The sequence below is a fragment of the Scyliorhinus canicula genome, chromosome 4 (assembly GCF_902713615.1).
Source record: "Scyliorhinus canicula chromosome 4, sScyCan1.1, whole genome shotgun sequence".
NCBI lineage: Eukaryota > Metazoa > Chordata > Chondrichthyes > Carcharhiniformes > Scyliorhinidae > Scyliorhinus > Scyliorhinus canicula.
The window spans coordinates 88,196,480-88,213,493 of NC_052149.1; the positions used below are offsets into that span (position 1 = coordinate 88,196,480).

The 17,014-nt window shown below is 48.8% G+C and overlaps 1 protein-coding gene across 1 annotated transcript in view; it reads right to left on the reverse strand.

Moving 5' to 3' along the window:
* Positions 1-1,543: 1,543 nt before the first annotated feature.
* The window catches only part of cdcp2 (CUB domain containing protein 2), an 83,984-nt gene continuing 68,513 nt past the window's right edge, over positions 1,544-17,014 (reverse strand). The window contains exons 6-7 of the mRNA XM_038793509.1: positions 11,154-11,332; positions 1,544-2,387 (exon numbers count right to left, since the gene is read on the reverse strand). Coding sequence (XP_038649437.1) covers positions 2,067-2,387; positions 11,154-11,332 — 500 coding nt within the window. The 3' untranslated portion in view covers positions 1,544-2,066. The remainder of the gene's footprint in view (positions 2,388-11,153; positions 11,333-17,014) is intronic.

Here is a 17,014-nt window from a genome sequence, read left to right on the forward strand (position 1 = left end):
CTCTAAGTTAGTCTAATAGTTACTTTTGTTACCCTTAATTGGGCCATGATACTTATCTTTATTTTCTTGTCAGTTGTTTTTGTCCATCAATGTTTAGACACATTTTGTTTAAATTCTGTAATGATGCATCGAATTGTAATTTTATCAATATATTTCTAATATTTCTTCCATTTGGATAAAAGCATTTTAAGTGACTAATTGTCACCTGAATGAGGTTACTTTCAGGGGCAGCACGGTGGTGCAGTGGTTAGCACTGCTGCCTCACGGACAGCAAACTCCACACAGACAATGACCCGGGGCCAGGATCGATCTCGGTTCCTCGGCGCCATGAGGAAGCAGTGCTACCCACTGTGCCACCATGCTCCCCATGCTAAATCTTTCTTGATATGTTTGCAATGCAGATATTAAGCCAACCCAATTAATACCTGAAATAAAAAAGAGCAATTTAGTATGACCATGTTAAAGGATTAATTTTGTGCTTCTTTTCGCCTGGTGTTATACTCCTGACTGTGGTTCATGGTCGTATTAAGTGTGTCGGTCTCACTGGGAACATGGGATTGTAAGAATTATGCCTGAAGTGTTTGAAAGAGGACAGTGCTGTTAAAAAATATATTTGCCTTCAAGTGACATCACTGCATTTTTTTTGTGGTATATGTATGCCATTGACAAGTTTATTTAAGAGAGGCTGCATCCAGTGTTTCTTCCTTCCTCTCTTTTCCTGTCGTGAAGTGTGCTGGAATAGGATTCTAAAAGGGCTTGTAGCCCCCCTCATAGCTTATTTAAATGGCCATTCTTCACAAGCCTTGACAGTGATTGCCAGCAAGCTATGCAATCAAGTAAAGCATCACCACCAAGCCAAATTCAACCCTCACCTGACACCCACACATGCACAACTCCAAAAAGAGACTCACTCAGCCGTGACAAGTAGAAACTCCCAGGTGAACCTTCCCCTTCCTGTAATGGTGGGCTAACTCCAATCATAGCATCTTATCTGCTGTCCTAGCTGAGATTAGTTCGACCCGGGATGAATCTTAAGACCTTCTTATTCCCTATGGTCCAGGGCATAAACCTACTCAGCCACCCAGCAGCAAATATTTAAGCAGTAAGATCTCACTTATACCAGTTGTGGATGAAAGGGACCCAATTGAAGAAGAAATAATCTGGGATTGTTGAATTGTTCACCTTAGAGCAGAGCAGGCTAATTTGATTTGATGGCGGTGTTTAAGATCATGACGATTTTGAATAGAGTTTAGAGAAACTGTTTCCAATGGCAGAAGGGTCAATTACAAGAGGGCACAGATTGCCCTGGGCAGCACAGTAGCACAAGTGGTTAGCACTGTGGCTTCACAGCGCTAGGGTCCCAGGGTCGATTCACTACTGGGTCACTGTCTGTGCGGAGTCTGCATGTTCTCCCCATGTCTGCATGGGTTTCCTCTGGGTGCTCCGGTTTCCTCCCACCACTCCTCACAAAGACGTGCAGGTTAGGTGGATTGGCCATGCTAAATTGGCCTTAGTGTCCAAAAAGGTTAGATGGGGTTATTGGGTTACGGGGATAGGGTGGAAGTGAGGGCTTCAGTGGGTCGGTGCAAACTCGATGGGCTGAATGGCCTCCTTCTACACTGTATGTTCTATGTTCAAAGGTGATTGGCGAAAGAACCAGGGGCAACACGACAAAAAAAGACAAAATGAATAGTTAAGATTTGGAATTGCACAGCTTGATGGGGTAGAACAGAGCAGGTTTCAAAAGGTAATTTGATAAATACTTGAATAAAATAAGCAGAGAACCAGGGATGGGACTAACTGAGTTGCGCTTTGAGAGAGCTGGCACAGACTTAATGGGCAGAATGCCCTTCCTGTGTGCTGTAAAAACAATCGTACGGTTCTATGAATTTTAGGAAAATAAACAAAAAAAGAATTTCACAGAAACTCGGATCTACCGGTTGTTTTGAGAGCTTCCTGTTGAAAAGGGATTAAAAGTTGCTTTCTAAACGGTTGCCCTTAACAACATTCCACCAAACTGATTAACATGCTATTCCAAGTATGAACATGCAATCACCTCATGTATTTTACAACAGGACTAGCCCTATGATAGCAATCAACATGAGAATTCCTGCCAAAACACAAATGCCGATGAAGACAATGTCGCTGGTATCTTGCATTTTGGAACCCTCTGATCCATCCACCACTTTCGACTCCTCAGAGTTTGAATCCACCAGGCTCACCGCCTGCTGCTGGAGCTGGTACAGTTCTATATCTGTAATGATGTGGTATGAAGCTGCTTTTGTCTTGAGGTCACATTGAACTTCATATTCCTGGGTGTCGTCCTGTGTTCCATCAGAAAGGTTTATGTACAAAATATTCACAAAAATGGTGATGTTCCTTCTTCTCTGCAAAGCCAAAAACAAAACAGTGACCTGGTTTTCAAATACTTGTTGCATGTGCATTGAACCTGAAATACATAGAGCTCAAAAGGGGGCAGTGATCCTGTCAGGGGACTAAGACCTCAAACTATATATTTCTGTAAAATATATATAGATACCCTCATGGCTGATTTCTAAAAAATTAACAACGAGACAATGACCTTTTAAAATAGCTGATGCTATGTCTGTCTGATCTTGAACAAAAGGAGTTATCATGGCAGTATCACAGAAGGGACACTAAAAATACTTGGGGGCCACAGAGCCCGAATTCAAAGAGAACTATACAAAAGCCATCTGCGTTTCATAAGCCAGGCCTGGCCAACCAGGGCCTATTTGTCTGTTAGGACAAAGGACCCCACATACTACCTCTCAAGTCTTAATGATTGGAACATTAACAATCTCAGGGACCCAGGCAAAGGGAGACATATCCTTTGCCAAAGCCAGAATACAGAGGTAGCAGTCATGCAACATGAAATCCTCTATCTTGTGTAACCAGTAATACTGCCTTGCTGTACTGAAAAAAACCTTGGTCTGCCATCTTACCTTGTGACTGGCAGCATCACAGAAAAAGGCCCTGCCCAGATTGAACACCTAGCCCCATCGAGACTGTTTCCACTGAAACTTCTATGCCATTGCCTACAAGTCTATTCATCTCGCATTAATATCTAAAAACATCAAAGGACTATGAAGTAAAAAGCTGATCGCGGGATGGAGCCTGACCTTCTCCTCCGCCGCGCCCTATCCTTGATCGGGACGTCGGGGAAAATCTCCCTGTAAAATGCCGCAACCCCCTCCTCCAGCCTGATCAAAATGGCCACCTCCGTCTCCTGATTTTGGCTCTGCGGCCCACATGACACCGATATCTGATGTCATCCCGCAGGTGACGCGCTCCCGACCACCAATCAGGGACAACCTCAGACGCAGTCCCAGTGAAGACCAATCAGTGCCTGGCATTGCAATTTAAATGCACAAATGAGGTTAAGACCAGTGACATCACGGGTATATGAACTAAGAGCATGAAGAGCTCTTTTTCTCATGCCTTGGGAACAGCTAAAGAAGTGTAACAGCCACATCTTTGGGTGCTGAAAAAAGCCACTGAAATTTAACAACTGGACTGGACTCTCTGTGGAATCAAAGAGATCTGACACTAACCCATTGAGTTCATCATACCTTGAGTTTCCTGTGGAATTATTAACAGGAAATTCAACTACATCAAAACTAAAGGGTTGGGAAGTACGCCATTGCTCATAAAGGGTGAAGCAACCAGGAACAATATGGGTTGTACAGGCCAATTTCCCTTCTAAATGTAGATGCCAAGCTACTGGCCAAGATCTTGGCCTTGAGAATAGAGGATTGTGTGCCAGGGGTGATAGGGGAGGACCAGACGGGGTTTGTGAAGGGGATTCATTTAACGGCGAACATTAGAAGACTGCTAAATGTGATTATGATGCCCTCCGAAGGAAGGGAAGTGGAGGTGCTGGTCGCCATGGATACAGAGGAGGCCTTTGATCAGGTGGAGTGGGAGTATTTATGGGAAGTCCTGGGGCGGTTTGGGTTTCGGCAGGGTTTTGTGAACTATATCCGGTTGCTATACCAGGCACGGTGGCGAGCGCGTGGACAAACCGAGTGAGCTCGGATTATTTTAGGCTGCACCGGGGGACGAGGCACGGATGTCCACTCTCCCCACCGTTGTTTGCCATTGGCGACGCGGGGTGTTGGGGGGGGGGGGGGGGGGGGGGGGGGGTAGGTGGAGCACAGGGCCTCGTTATATATGGATGACCGACTTTTGTATATTCGGCTCGGTTGGTGGAACAGATGAAGGAGGACTTTAGAAGGTGTGATATGCTCCCATTGTCACTGGTGGGGAGGGTGCAGATGGTAAAGATGACAATTCTCCCGAGTTTTTGTTTCTATTTCAGTGCCGGCCTATTTTTATCCCCAAGGCTTTTTTTAAGAGGGTGAATGCGGTGATCTCTGGGTTTGTATGGGCAGGTAAGACCCCGCTGATAAAGAAGGCACTGCTGGAGCGGGGTTGAGGGGAGGGGGTGGGGGGCTGGACCTACCGCATTTCAGGATCTACTACGGGATGGCGAACATAGTAATGGTTAGGAAGTGGGTAGTGGGGGAGGGGTCGGTGTGGGAGCGGGTGGAGGCGGCCTCATGTAGAGGCACAAGTTTAGGGGAACCGGTAACGGCACCTCTGCTGTTCTCGCCGGCTTGGTACTCCACAAGCTCGGTGGTAGTGGCGGCCATTTTTTAAAATTTAGAGTACCCAATTCATTTTTTCCAATTAAGGAGCAATTTAGCATGGTCAATCCACCTACACTGCACACCTTTGTGTTGTGGGGGCAAAACTGTCCATGCACATTCTCCTCGTGTCTGTGTACGTCTCCGTGATTTCCAGGCAGAGATGTCCTATGCACCCCCTGTTGTTCGAGCTTACAATTGAGCCATTGGCCATCGCGTTGAGGAGTTTGGAGGTGTGGAAAGGGATAGTGTGGGGGGAGGATAGAGCATAGTGTATCTTTGTATGCGGACGACTTGCTGTTGTATGTATCGGAACCGAGTGTGTCGATGGGGGGCATATTGGAGCTGCTTCGAGTGGTTGGATCTTTTTGGGGATATAAACTAAATTTCAATAAAAGTGAATATTTTGTGGTGTCTCGGCCAAGGGTAGGGGGCTACCATTCCATAGAGCGGGGACTTGCTTTAGATATCTGGGGGGTGCAGGTGGCACGGGATGGAGCGGGGGCGGGGGGGACTCCGTAGGTATAACATTACTAGTTTGGTGGGGAGGGTGAAAGCAGATCTGACAAGGTGGGATGGTCCCCCTCTGTCGCTGGCAGGTCGAGTACAGGCGGATAAAATAAACGTGTTGTCGCAATTCTTGTATATTTTTCAGTGCCAGCTGATCATCCAACCAAATGCATTTTCAAGGAGGTTGAAAAGACGATTACCTCGTTTATATGGGGGGGGGAAGGTGACTAGGATTAGGAAGGTGTTGTTGCAGAGAGGATGGCAGTCAGGGGGGGTTGGGTCTTCTGAATTTACTATATTATTACTGGGCGGCAAACGCGGGGAAGGTGAGGAGCTGGGTTAGAGGTGGGGACTCCCAGTGGATCAGAATGGAGGAGAGTTTGTGCAGGGGGTCAGGACTGAGGGCATTGGCAACAGTGCCGCTCTTAATGGTCCCGGGGAAGTACTCAGGGAGTCCGGTAGTGGTAGCGACGTTGAAAATATGGAGGCAGTTGCACCAGCACTTTAGGCTGCGGCAGGGTCAAGGAAAATGCCGATTTTGGGAAATCACACATTTGAGCCAGGGAAGTGGGATTGGAGTTTTCGGAGATCCGAGGAGAAGGGAGTCAGGGCATTAAAGGATCTGTTTCTAGAAGCAAAAGGAAGTAAGGGGAAAAGTGCAAGGCAGAGAAGACATAGTCAAAAATCTAAAAGGGCGACAGTACAAGGTACAGTGACTGAGGGGAGCTCAGTGAATAGGCCCAGTAATAACAAAAGGAATAAAACTGGAGATGTTAAGATTCAAAACAGAGGTAAAAAAAACCAACATAAGTGTACTTTACCTGAATGCTCGTAGTATTCGGAATAAAGTAAATGAGTTGATGGCACAAATCATCGTGAATGACTATGATTTAGTGGCCATTACTGAAACATGGTTAAAGGATGGTCACGACTGGGAGTTAAATATCCAAGGGTATCAAACTATTCGGAAGGACAGAGTGGATGGTAAGGGAGGTGGTGTTGCTCTGTTATTTAAGGATGACATCCGGGCAATAGTAAGGGATGACATCGGTGCTATGGAGGATAAGGTTGAATCCATTTGGGTGGAAATCAGGAATAGTAAGGCGAAAAAGTCACTGATAGGAGTAGTCTATCGGCCACCAAATAGTAACGATATGGTGGGGCAGACAATAAACAAAGAAATAACTGATGCATGTAGAAATGGTACAGCAGTTATCATGGGGGATTTTAATCTACATGTCGATTGGTTTAACCAGGTCGGTCAAGGCAACCTTGAGGAGGAGTTTATAGAATGTATCCGCGATAGTTTCCTAGAACAGTATGTAATGGAACCGACGAGGGAACAAGCGGTCCTAGATCTTGTCCTGTGTAATGAGACAGGATTGATTCATGATCTCATAGTTAGGGATCCTCTCGGAAGGAGCGATCACAATATGGTGGAATTTAAAATACAGATGGAGGGTGAGAAAGTAAAATCAAATACTAGTGTTTTGTGTTTAAACAAAGGAGATTACAAGGGGATGAGAGAAGAACTAGCTAAGGTAGACTGGGAGCTAAGACTTTATGGTGGAACAGTTGAGGAACAGTGGAGAACCTTCCAAGCGATTTTTCACAGTGCTCAGCAAAGGTTTATATACCAACAAAAAGGAAGGACGGAAGAAAGAGGGAAAATCGACCGTGGATATCTAAGGAAATAAGGGAGAGTATCAAATTGAAGGAAAAAGCATATAAAGTGGCAAAGATTGCTGGGAGATTAGAGAATTGGGAAATCTTTAGGGGGCAACAGAAAGCTACTAAAAAAGCTACAAAGAAGAGTAAGATAGAGTATGAGAGTAAACTTGCTCAGAATATAAAAACAGACAGTAAAAGTTTTTACAAATATATAAGACAAAAAAGAGTTGCTAAGGTAAATATTGGTCCTTTAGAGGATGAAAAGGGAGTTTTAATAATGGGAAATGAGGAAATGGCTGAGGAACTGAACAGGTTTTTTGGGTCGGTCTTCACAGTGGAAGACACAAATAACATGCCAGCGACTGATAGAAATGAGGCTATGACGGGTGAGGACCTTGAGAGGATTGTTATCACTAAGGAGGGAGTGATGGGCAAGCTAATGGGGCTAAAGGTAGACAAGTCTCCTGGCCCTGATGGAATGCATCCCAGAGTGCTAAAAGAGATGGCTAGGGAAATTGCAGATGCACTAGTGATAATTTACCGAAATTCACTAGACTCTGGGGTGGTCCTGGTGGATTGGAAATTAGCAAACGTGACGCCACTGTTTAAAAAAGGAGGTAGGCAGAAAGCAGGAAATTATAGGCCAGTGAGCTTAACTTCGGTAGTAGGGAAGATGCTGGAATCTATCATCAAGGAAGAAATTGCGAGGCATCTGGATAGAAATTGTCCCATTGGGCAGAGGCAGCATGGGTTCGTAAAGGGCAGGTCATGCCTAACTAATTTAGTGGAATTTTTTGAGGACATTACCAGTGCAGTAGATAACGGGGAGCCGATGGATGTGGTATATCTGGATTTCCAGAAAGCCTTTGACAAGGTGCCACACAAAAGGTTGCTGCATAAGATAAAGATGCATGGCATTAAGGGTAAAGTAGTAGCATGGATAGAGGATTGGTTAATTAATAGAAAGCAAAGATCTGGGATAAATGGGTGTTTCTCTGGTTGGTAATCAATAGCTAGTGGTGTCCCTCAGGGATCCGTGTTGGGCCCACAATTGTTCACAATTTACATAGATGATTTGGAGTTGGGGACCAAGGGCAATGTGTCCAAGTTTGCAGATGACACTAAGATGAGTGGTAAAGCGAAAAGTGCAGAGGATACTGGAAGTCTGCAGAGGGATTTGGATAGGTTAAGTGAATGGGCTAGGGTCTGGCAGATGGAATACAATGTTGACAAATGTGAGGTTATCCATTTTGGTAGGAATAACAGCAAACGGGATTATTATTTAAACGACAAAATATTAAAGCATGCCGCTGTGCAGAGAGACTTGGGTGTGCTAGTGCATGAGTCACAGAAGGTTTGTTTACAAGTGCAACAGGTGATTAAGAAGGCAAATGGAATTTTGTCCTTCATTGCTAGAGGGATGGAGTTTAAGACTAGGGAGGTTATGTTGCAATTGTATAAGGTGTTAGTGCGGCCACACTTGGAGTATTGTGTTCAGTTTTGGTCTCCTTACTTGAGAAAGGACGTACTGGCGCTGGAGGGTGTGCAGAGTAGATTCACTAGGTTAATCCCAGAGCTGAAGGGGTTGGATTATGAGGAGTGGTTGAGTAGACTGGGACTGTACTCGTTGGAATTTAGAAGGATGAGGGGGGATCTTATAGAAACATTTAAAATTATGAAGGGAATAGATAGGATAGATGCGGGCAGGTTGTTTCCACTGGCGGGTGACAGCAGAACTAGGGGACATAGTCTCAAAATAAGGGGAAGTAGATTTAGGACTGAGTTTAGGAGGAACTTCTTCACCCAAAGGGTTGTGAATCTATGGAATTCCTTGCCCAGTGAAGCAGTTGAGGCTCCTTCATTACATGTTTTTAAGGTAAAGATAGATAGTTTTTTGAAGAATAAAGGGATTAAGGGTTATGGTGTTCGGGCCGGAAAGTGGAGCTGAGTCCACAAAAGATCAGCCATGATCTAATTGAATGGCGGAGCAGGCTCGAGGGGCCAGATGGCCTACTCCTGCTCCTAGTTCTTATGTTCTTATTAAGGCCGGTTTGAGGGATTGAAGGAGCTGAGGGCGAAATATGGGTTTAGGCAGGGGAAATGTTTAGGTATATGGAGGTCCGAGATTTCGCTAAGAAAGAAATACAGAGCTTTCCGGTGGCGGCAGGGCCGGCTCAAGGTACCGGCAACTCGGGCAGTCGCCTGGGGCGCCATTAAGGAGTGCGTGACCGGCGTCAGAGACCCGGCGCCACGTAAAAGACTCGGGTCCCGCGCATGCGCAGTTGGGCCGGTGCCAACCAGCGCATGCGCGGTGGCCGCCCTCCCCCAGGCCGCCCCGCACAAACATGGCGGATGGATCCAGGCTCGCCGGTGGAAGAAAGGAGGCCTGCCGACAGAGAGACCGGCCCACCGATCGGTGGGTCCCGATCATGTACCAGGTCACTCCGCCCCCCCCCCCCAGCCCCCCCCCCCCCTCCGGCCCGCCCCCCCCCCCCCCGCCCCCCCCGCCCCGCCCCCCAAAGGGCGCCGAAGTTCAGCTTGCCCGGGGCGCCAGCAACCCTAGGGCCGGCGCTGGGTGGCGGCGGCCTCCGCACTGTTGGAGGAGATGCTGACGATAGGGAGAATGGAGAAGGGGTAGTGTCGGCGATTTACGAGGCGATTCTGGGATAAGTGAAGGCGCCACTGGAGGGGATCAAAACAAAGTGGGAGGTAGAATTGGGAGAGGGCATGAAGGAGGGGTTGTGGTGTGAGGTGCTCCGGAGAGTGAATGCCTCAGCTTTGTGCGCGAGGTTGGGGCTGATAGAGCTGAAGGTGGTGTATAGGGCACACCTCACAAAAGCGAGGATGAGCCGACTCTTTGAGGGGGGTAGAGGGTATTTGTGAACGTTGCAGGGGGGCCCCCCGCAAACCATGTTCATATGTTTTGGTCCTGTCCAAAGCTGGAGGGGTATTGGAGGAAGGTGTTCAGGGTCATTTTGAAGGTAGTACGTGAGGCTTGAACCGGGTCCTTTGGAGGCCAAATTCGGGGTATCAGATCGGCCGGGGCTGGAAGTGGGTGCAGAGGCAGATGTTTTAGCCTTTGCCTCGCTGATCACCCAAAGGTGGATCCTGTTGGGGTGGAGATCAGTTCCTCCACCCTGTGCCCTGGCGTGGCGGGGAATCTGTTGGAGTTTTTAACACTCGAGAAGGTGAAGTTTGAGTTGAGGGGAATGATGGAAGGGTTCTACAATTCATGGGCTTTATTTATTATGCACTTTTAAGAATTGGATGACATTGAACATTAGGGGAGGGGGGTTGGGGTGGGGGGGGGGGTGCGTTTGGGCTTTGTATGATATTGGTGACTGTGGATGAAGGATTCCTGATTCCTTTTCTTTGATGTTTGTATTTAAAATGTTGAGGGTTGTTTAGGGGTTGGTGGGAGGGAGGAATTGTTGGCCAGGGGATTGGCATTGTAGTTGTTACCGTTTTGTTTGTTGGTGGGTGTAAATTTCAATGAAAATGTGAAAAAGGAGAAGAGGGCAGCACGGTGGCGCAGTGGTTAGCACTGCTGCCTCACGGCACCGAGGTCCCAGGTTCGATCCCGGCTCTGGGTCACTGTCCGCGTGGAGTTTGCACATTCTCTCTGTGTTTGCGTGAGTTTCGCCCCCACGACTCAAAGATGTGCAAAGTAGGTGGATTGAACACGCTAAATTGTCCCTTAATTGGAAAAAATGAATTGGGTACTCTAAATTTTTTTTAAAAAGGAGAATGAAAATATTTTTTAAAAAAGATAAAAAATACTAATTCACACCAAGAGGTGGGAGGAATGGGGTGTTAATTCATCCTTACAACCTTTGAAGAACATTGCCAAACTCTGGGTGGTTTGAAGTGTGAACCAATGCTGAACTATTAACTGGACTGAAAATTCCTCAAACAGGTTATATGAGAGACATACCCATCCAGCAAGGAAAATTTTCAACCAAACAATGTCAGCCTCAGACTTGAAATGACCACAACTCAACTTATCATCTGACCTTTTAATCTGGTTACTTCTTCTATTTTGCTATTTTAAAGCTCCACCACCCTCCCTCTTATCCCCTTCCCTCCTTCTTATTTACTCACCGGCACCAGCCCATGGCCAATGTATAGATCTCTGAAACAAAACATACTTTTTTGGCAGTGTGGCGAAGGGTGAGTGAGTTTTACAGTCATACTGCAAACTGGCACTCACACCGATCTTTTTGATTTTTCATAATACAGACATTTTTGTGGCCTTATTTGTTCGTTGCTCCATTAGATTTTTTGTCAGAAAGGACAGTCAATTACCTGGGTCTTAGTTCCACAGGCATCAAACCGTGAGATTATCTTGTATGCTGAGCCAAATACCTGGGCCGAACAGCTTTGTCTTCCTAGATAAATGTTGCTTTGACTGATTGAAGGAACAGCCTGCACAGCAATCTGTATCTGGAAATCAGTTCTAGTGCAGCTGATGTTCATGGGAATTACTGAAACAAATCAAAGAAGAAAAACTCAGTAGCTCTGGCTGTATCATTTACACAGGACACTAAATGTTACAGAGGCTGATGACTCAGCGGGCACACGCACTCCCAGTGTAATGCTAGGTTTGTGGTTCACTTGTTAAATGCCTCGTGTTGTGTATCATTGGCCAGGTGACTCCGTTGCCACATAACGTGATACTGAGCTACACAGACCAGGGGCGGGATTCTCCCCTACCCGGCGTGACGGGGGGCCCCGGCGTAGGGGAGTGGCGCCAACCACTCCGGGGTCGGGCCTCCCCAAAGGTGGGGAATTCTCCCCACCTTTGGGGGCTAGCCACGCGCCGGAGCGGTTGGCACCAGAAGACTGGCGCAAAAAACCGGCGCCCCCGGCAGCGGGGCTGGCCGAAAGGCTTTCGCCGGTCGGCGCATGCGCCGACGGTGACATCAGCGGCCAGCTGCCGCTGACGTCACCATCGGCGCATGCGCGATGTGGGTTTCTCTTCCGCCATGGCAGAGGCCGTGGCGGCCGCGGTAGAGAAAGAGTGCACCCAGGGCACTGGCCCGGAGTCTGAGCGGGGGGCCCTGATCGCGGGGCAGGCCACCGTGGGGGCACCCCCCGGGGTCTGATCGCCCCCCGCCCCCCCCAGGACCCCGGGGCCCGCTCACGCCGCCGATCCCGCCGCAACCAGAGGTGGTTCAAACCTCGGCGGCGGGAGAGGCCTCCCAGCGGCGGGACTTCGGCCCATCTGGGCCGGAGAATCACCACAGGGTCCTTGCCGATCGGAGTGGCGGGATTCCCGCCACCGCCACCCCCTGCTGGGGGTCGGAGAATTTCGCCCCAGGAAAGTTTCTGGTTCAATCTCTAATTATATTACATTAGTTTACTTCAGCTGGGACAGCAGTAAGTGCGCTGGCACTGCCAGGGTGCAAGGCTGTCAGTGCCAATGTGCCCAGGTGCCAGAGGGAGAGCCAGGGTGCCACCCTGCCCTGTTCCTGACCAAGGTGTCTCCAATGGCCTGTGAAACCTTCCCAGATGCTGTTACGACTAGTCCACGTTTGTGGAAATCAGTACTAAATGGCACTCTGGCAAGGTGTCCCAGGCGTGGCCATTGAGTCCCGGGCACCGGGTGAATCCTAATGGTTCACTTAAATATGCTGATCTGGATCACGCACTGTGAGGGCGAGACCCAGATCATGACATTTCATAGGATTCCATTGAATTTTGCGAGACGTTTCGAGCATCGCAAATCTTGTGAGAGGCAAGATTTAACGGCCTCATCCCAACATCATGTTGGGTGCAACGAGGCCACTGAATCATGCCAATTATAACAAGTCGGAACACTTTGGTTCCAAATTCAACAGTGCCCTGGGCCCTGCTCCCAGGGCTCCACACAAACTCCCTATTGGTTGGGGTTTGTGCTCTCCCATGCAATTGGCCTCAAGACAATCACATGATCCATGGAACCCGTCCCTTTAAAGCAGCCACATGGAATTTACAGTGTCGCCAAGCGCTGCGGGGTCACACAAAAGGTGGCTCTCTCTTGGGCACTTCTTGCCAGGCCCTTTTAACCCATCAAATGGATACAAAAACGCAACAAAACACCCCCCAGCCTCACCCCAACTAACAACCAATCAACCGAAATACCATCAAACCAGCCAAGGAGCCGAAAGAACAGGAATAGTCGAGTAAGTAAAACCCTAACCTCGGAATGATGGGCCAGACGGGGCGAAACGGAGTGGAGCGTGGCGGATCGAATGGGGTTACCAACACAAATGCCAGCCCACTCATCAGTGGAGCAGTTGGTGGAGTTTCTCTCAACAGAGCTCCAGAAACACAGAGACTCAATAAAAGAGGGCCTTGAGTGGGCCATGAAGTCGGCAATACAAACTGCGTTGGGCCCCATAAAGGAGATAGACGGAATGGAATAGAGACTGAAGACCCAGGATGCAATGGTGCGGGACCTGGAGAAAGCGGCCACTGACCAGGACGAGCGGATCGCCTTACTCAAAGCTGATGTGGCAAGGTTGGTAACAGCCCAGGAAGCGCTCAAGGGGAAAGTCAACAATCAGGAGAACAGGTCCCGTTGATAGAACCTGAGAATTGAGGGCGGCACGGTAGCACAGTGGTTTGCATTGTTGCTTCACAGCACCAGCATTCAGGGTTCGATTCCCAGCTTGGGTCACTGTCTATGAGAAGTCTGCACGTTCTCCCCGTGTCGGCATGGGTTTCCTTCGGATGCTCTGGTTTCCTCCCACAAGTCCTGAAAGATGTGGGGCGCGATTCTCCCGAGTTACGAAAAATCAGGAAGCTGGCGTCAAAAACGGGCGCGTTTGACGCCAGCCTCCGCCCCCCCGACCGGGAACCGATTCTGCTCCCCGGTCGGGGTTAGCATCGCGCGGCCGTGAACTCCGGCATCGCGGGCTTAACGAATTTCGTTAAGCCCGCTAGCCAAAGTTAGCGACGGCTGACGCGTCAGATGACGTCAGCCGCGCATGCGCGGATTGGACGACTCCAACCCGCGTATGACATCATCACGCATATGCGTGAAACCCGCACATGCGCGGGCTGGTATGCCCCTCAGCCGCCCCACGAATGGATCCAGTGGGGCGGCGGAGGGAGAAAGAGTGCGCGGGGTAAGTACCCGCTGCCCGCGATCGGTGCCCACCGATCGCGGGCCCATGGCACCCTTGGCACGGCCGTGGTACGGCCGTGCCAATCGGTGCCAGGGTTCCCCAGATCGGGACTTTACGGCCGTTTTTACAAACGGTCAGACCAGGTGTGTTTTACGTTCATAAAAACGGCCGTAAAGGCCTTGGAAATCGGCCCATCGGCCAGGGGAGAATCGCTGCTCGCAGTAAAAAAACGGCGAGCAGCGATTCGTGTCGGGGGGCGGCCGTGGGGAGGGGGGGAGAATAGCGGGAGGGCGTCGGACCAACGTGTCCGTAAAAATTTACGCCGCCCGCTATTCTCAGATTTTTCGTAAGTCTGGAGAATTGCGCCCGTGCTGTTAGGTAATTTGGACTTTTCGAATTCTCCCTCAGTGTACTTGAACAGGTGCCGGAATGTGGCGACTCTGGGATTTTCACAGTAACTTCATTGCTAATGTAAGCCTACTTGTTATACTAATAAAGGTGAATTGTCAGGCTACCAGAGGGCCCTGAGGACAGGAACGTGACAGAATATGTTGCAAAAGGGCAGCACGGTGGCCTAGTGGTTAGCACAGCTGCCTCACGGCGCTGAGGTCCCAGGTTCGATCCCGGCCCTGGGTCACTGTCCGTGTGGAGTTTGCACATTCTCCCCGTGTCTGAGTGGGTTTCACCCCCACAACCCAAAAGATGCGCAGGGTAGGTGGATTGGCCACGCTAAATTGCCCCTTAATTGGAAAAAATGAATTGGATATTCTAAATTTAAAAAAAAATAATATGTTGCAAAGATGCTCAAAAAACTGGTCGGAGAGGGAGGCTTGCCAAACCCTCAGAGGTGGACCAGGCCCACAGATCGCTCCGGCAAAAGCCCAAATCAGGAGAACCATTACCACCACAGAGGGCGATAACCGCGAAACTGAACAAGTTTTAAGACAAAGAGCGGTTGCATAACTGGGCAAGGAGCACACAGTCGTGTAGGTGGGAAGTACCCACAATCCGCATCTACCAAGACATTGGAGCCAATATGGCCAAGTTGAGTTTAACAGGGCCGAAGCAGCATTATTTAAAAGTGTAGTGCGGTTTGACATGTTCTACCCGGTGAGACTATGGGTCTCGTTCAACAGCAAAGAACATCATTTTAACATGCCGGAGGAAGCAGACGAGTTCATCTGAAACAATGGACTTGGAAGGCAACAATAAGAGACAATCAGGAACTCTTAACTTTGGCTTTCATTTTGTTACTTAAACCTACATGATGTAAGGTGGGCAAGGTCAAAGGTATCTAGAAACCAGAAGGGAGGCGGGGTGGGGGGGAAACCAAATAGGCCCAGTACGAAATGAGCTGCTCCCAGGGGAGGGCCACCTCATCATGGGGGAAGACTTCAGCTGTGTTCAGGACCTAATGACAGACAAGTCCAGCCCCATTTCATGGAAACAAATTGGGAATCGCAAAGGAATTGAACACCTTTATGGAGTGTGGTGGTGGGGGAAGGTGGGGGGGGGGCGCGGATCGGCCCGTGGAAGTTCAACCATCCGATGGAGAAGGAGTTCTTCTTCTCCCACATTCACAAAGTCTACTCCCATATCGGATTATTTGCAGTGGGTAAATTGGTGCTTCCAGGGGTAGTAGGGGCGGAATACTCCACAATAATAATCTTGGACCACACACCACACTCCATGAATGTGAGATTGCAGACGAGCCGGGCCCAGCACCCCACATGGAGGCTGGACACAGCCCTCCTCGCCGATAAGGCATTCTGCAAAAAAATGTCACAAGCCATCGTCAGGTACGTAACTTGCAACCAGAATGGGGACGTCTCACCCTCCACATTCTGGGAAGGACTGAAATGAGGAAATAATAGCATACAGAGCTCTCAAGAACAGGAAAGAAAGCGCAGTTAGGCGAGGGCCAATTGACTCCATATTGGACATGGATCGATGCTATTTCATGGCCCCGACCGTGGAGCTCCTGGCAGAGAGGAAAAAAACTAATGGAATTTGGTCTTCTCTCTACTGTGAAAGCAGTGAACCAGCTCCGCCAGACATGGGGGACCTTTTATGTAGCTGCAGGCAAGGCCAGCCATCTGCTGGCTCACCGGCTGAGAAAGCAGGTAACCACAAGGGAAATAGTGCAGGTGAGGGATGGGAACGGCAGGCTAGTTACAGCTCCAAATAAGATCAACAAAGTCTTTGCAACCTTCTACCTGGAACTGTACAGCTCCGAGCCCCTGGAGCGAGACTCGAAGATGAAACGGTTTCTCAATGAGCTGGACATACCAGTTGTGGGGGAGAAAAAGGGACTGGAAGCACCGCTAGGCCTGGGATTCTGGTGGAATTTAGAAGATCAGGTTTGGGTTACAAAAGATTATCACTAAGTTATAAATTTTGATCACAGTAAGAAATCTTACAACACCAGGTTAAAGTCCAACAGGTTTGTTTCAAATCACTAGCTTTCGGAGCACAGCTCCTTCCTCAGGTGAATGAAGAGGTGGGTTCCAGTAACATTTATACAGACAAAGTCAAAGATGCAAGACGATACTTTGAATGCAAGCATTTGCGGGTAATTAAGTCTTTACAGAGCCAGAGAGTCAGGTTAAAGAGGAGTGAATTGTCTCAAGCTAGGACAAAGAACAAAGAGAACAAAGAAAAATTACAGCACAGGTACAGGCCCTTCAGCCCTCCAAGCCTGTGCTGATCCAGATCCTCTATCTAAAACTGTTGCCGATTTTCTAAGGATCTGTATCCCTCTGCTCCTTGCCCATTCATGTATCTGTCTAGATACATATTAAATGACATCATCGTGGGGTTGATAGGATTTTGCAAGCCCAGGCCAGATGGTGGGGGGTGAATGTAGTACGACATGAATCCAAGGTCCCGGTTAAGGCTGTACTCATGTGTGCGGAACTTAGCTATAAATTTCTGCTCGGAGATTCTGCATTGTCACGCATCCTGAAGGCCGCCTTGAAGAATGCTTACCCAAAGATCAGAGGCTGAATGCCCTCAACTGCTGAAGTGTTCCCCGACTGGAAGGGAACATTTCTG